The sequence below is a fragment of the Tenrec ecaudatus genome, chromosome 10, assembly GCF_050624435.1.
Source record: "Tenrec ecaudatus isolate mTenEca1 chromosome 10, mTenEca1.hap1, whole genome shotgun sequence".
Classification (NCBI taxonomy): Eukaryota; Metazoa; Chordata; class Mammalia; order Afrosoricida; family Tenrecidae; genus Tenrec; species Tenrec ecaudatus.
Genome location: NC_134539.1, coordinates 84970497 through 84973475, shown reverse-complemented (window position 1 = coordinate 84973475; position 2979 = coordinate 84970497). Strand labels below are relative to the sequence as shown.

Sequence of the window (2979 nt, the reverse complement as noted above, 5' to 3'; positions counted from 1 at the left end):
TCGCTCCGGTGACGTCATCCACCCGCGAGCCCTCGCCCGTCGTAGCTTTCCCGACGCCCGAGTGCGCGTGCGCGGCTCCGGCGCTCCCTGATTTGACGACCAGGAAGGAGGCGGAGTCTGGCGAGAGGAGTTGGGGCGGGGTGCCGCAGAAACCGGAAGTGACCGGAGACGGGCGCTCGGAGCATTTCCGGTGCTTCCGGGGAGAGACCTCCCACCTGAACCAGAGTCCTGAGCCGAGAGCCGGAGCCCACCGAGTGGGGACGTTTCCCGAGCGAGGCTCCTACTCCGGGCCCTATCGATGACAGTCCACAATCTGTACTTGTTTGACCGTAATGGAGTATGTCTGCACTACAGCGAGTGGCACCGCAAGAAGCAAGCGGGGATCCCCAAAGAGGAGGTGACGCAGGGGCCCCGGCTGATCCCCATTGACCTCGATATCCAAACACAATTATTCCCAGTCCCGACCCCCTCTCCAAACCCTACCCCGCCCCCACCCGCCCCATCTCTCTCTACAACAGCGCTTATCCTGCACCTCTTCCCCCCAGGAATACAAGCTGATGTACGGGATGCTGTTCTCTATTCGGTCGTTTGTCAGCAAGATGTCCCCGCTGGACATGTACGCAAAATCGGAAGGGTTGTCGAGAGGAGGAGGGCGAGCCTTGGGAGTTTGGGAGTGAGGGTAACTTCTGGAGGAGGAGACTTAGGAACCCCAGTGTGGAATAAGAGTCTGGGAGCTTGCAAGTGTGGCGGTGGGGAGCTCTGAAGGTCCTGGGACTTACGGGGAGGAGAGGTGAGGACGGGAGGTGGCTTCATTTCAGCTCCTACAAACAGAGGTGTCTCTGATCAACCAAGTTCCTGCAACTAGAGACGAGCCACCACGAGTGGATCAGAAGTATCTCTTTGGGAGAAATTCGCTTCGATCCCTTAACATCCTGCTGTTCTCTGCAGGAAGGACGGCTTCCTGTCTTTCCAAACTAGCCGCTACAAACTCCATTACTATGAGACGCCCACTGGGATCAAGGTGGTCATGAATACTGATTTGGGCGTGGGACCCATCCGGGATGTGTTACACCACATTTACAGTGCGGTCAGTGCCAGCCCCTGGGGTTTTCCCCCAAAGTTCCCCCAACAACCATGGCCTCTTAGACTCTCAGCTCCCCTCCACGCCCACTCCCACCCTGCTGTATCTTCAATGAAGTCAGAATTTTCTTGTGGGCTGTTTAAGTCTTTAAACACTCCCATCTTCAGTTTTTCTCCACTGACCCTTCCTTGTGTATCCTCATACCCTCCCATTCCCTACCCCACCCCCAGGTTATGCTAGATTTGGGATTGGAAACAGACATGCCCAAAGGTAGGCTCTAAACACTCTCCCTCTCCATAGCTGTACGTGGAACTGGTGGTGAAGAATCCTCTGTGCCCTTTGGGCCAAACTGTGCAAAGTGAGCTCTTCCGATCCCAACTGGACTCCTACATCCGCTCTCTGCCCTTCTTCTCTGCCAGGGCTGGCTGATGGATGCACCCTCACGCTGCAGAGACTCTGTGTCTGCCTAAGGACCTTCCTAAATTGTGCTACCTAAGGGTCCCATTAAAGGCCACCCTGCCCAAAATCCTTCAAGGGCAACAGTGTAACCCACTCTCTGGTGCCCTCTGCAACACTGGAAGCATGCCCATAAGGGACCCCACATTGCCAAACCAGAGCCTCTTTCCTGGAGAGTTTTTGTTTTAATTTTTTTTCCCCCACTGCCAAGTGATGCCCACAGTTTTTCAGGCAAAGAGAGGCCAGCTGTTTCCTGGAAAGTTCTTATCCCCTCCTGTCCTGACCCTCTGGGAGGCACACAATAAAGTTGTTGTTACTTTCTACAGCCTAAGTTTGTCGTTTGAATGGGTGGTCCCGGTCCTCATGTACTCAGGAAGGTGGGAACTAAGAGACCACACCCCCTGAGGCCTGCCAAGAGGCCTTCCTATGGGTTTCTAAAATGACACTCATGATCTTCCAGGCCAGGCAATTCTTTGGTAAAGGAGCCCTGGTGGGGTAGTCAATGATGCTTTGGACTACTAACCGCAGGTTTAGGCTTTCGAACCAAGCCGTGACTCCATGGGAGAAAGAGAAGGCTTTTTGTTCCTGTGGAGCTTTACTGCACAGAAACTCACAGGGCAGTTCAATTCTGTTTCTAGGGGGTTGCTGTGGAGCTGAATTGACTCCATGGTGAACCAAACCAAACTCACTGCCATCAAGTTGATTCCGATTCATAGTGACCCTACAGGTCAGAGGCCCTGCTCCGGGGAGTTTCTGAGAATATTGCCGACCTTGCAGTTATCAGTCCAACTCTGTAACCCACTACTGCATCAGGGCTCCTGACTTGAGCCAGTGAGTGTTTTGTTTAGTTAGAAGCTGAGGAGAGTCCAGTGCGGACCTGGACATGGCAGGGTTTTAGCAGCTTCTCTGTCCTCTGCTCACAAGGTCCCACCAGCATCATCTCAGTCACGAGGATCAGAGCGACCCTGGATAGGGGTTCAAAGACTATAAATCTTTAAGGGAGCAGACCCTCGGAGTCGCTAAAGGATTTGAACCATAGGCCCGGAAGTTATCAGCCCCATGCTTAACACACAGGGCCACCAGGGCTTATAAAGGTCAAATTCTCACTCACTGTCATCCAGTCAATGCTAACTCTGGGTGACGCCCTGTGGGTTTCCAAGGACCCACAGGAGTAGAAAGCCCAGTCTCACAGAGCGTTTTGAACTGCCCACCATATGGATCACAACCCCACGTGTAACCACCACCCCACCAGATAAAGTCAAATACCCCTGAGCTACCCCTGCCTGACCCCAGAGGGGTGAGAAAGCACCTGCTCCCTGGAGCATTCTGAAGTAGCAATCCCGTGCAAGGCTGACGAGAGGCGGGCTCCGCCGGGGAGGCGGGCGGGCATATGCAAACGAGGGGGCGGCGCCTGCATGTTGATGAGCTGGGCCCGCTGCCGA

The 2979-nt window shown here is 54.5% G+C and overlaps 1 protein-coding gene across 1 annotated transcript; it reads left to right on the top strand.

The window, feature by feature from the left end:
- Positions 1–174: 174 nt before the first annotated feature.
- On the top strand, positions 175–1862 carry TRAPPC1 (trafficking protein particle complex subunit 1). The gene is made up of 4 exons (XM_075559123.1): positions 175–397; positions 546–616; positions 949–1087; positions 1382–1862. The coding sequence occupies exons 1-4, from the start codon at positions 299–301 to the stop codon at positions 1508–1510; spliced, it is 438 nt and encodes a 145-aa protein (XP_075415238.1). The 5' UTR covers positions 175–298; the 3' UTR covers positions 1511–1862.
- The last annotated feature ends 1117 nt before the right edge of the window (positions 1863–2979 follow it).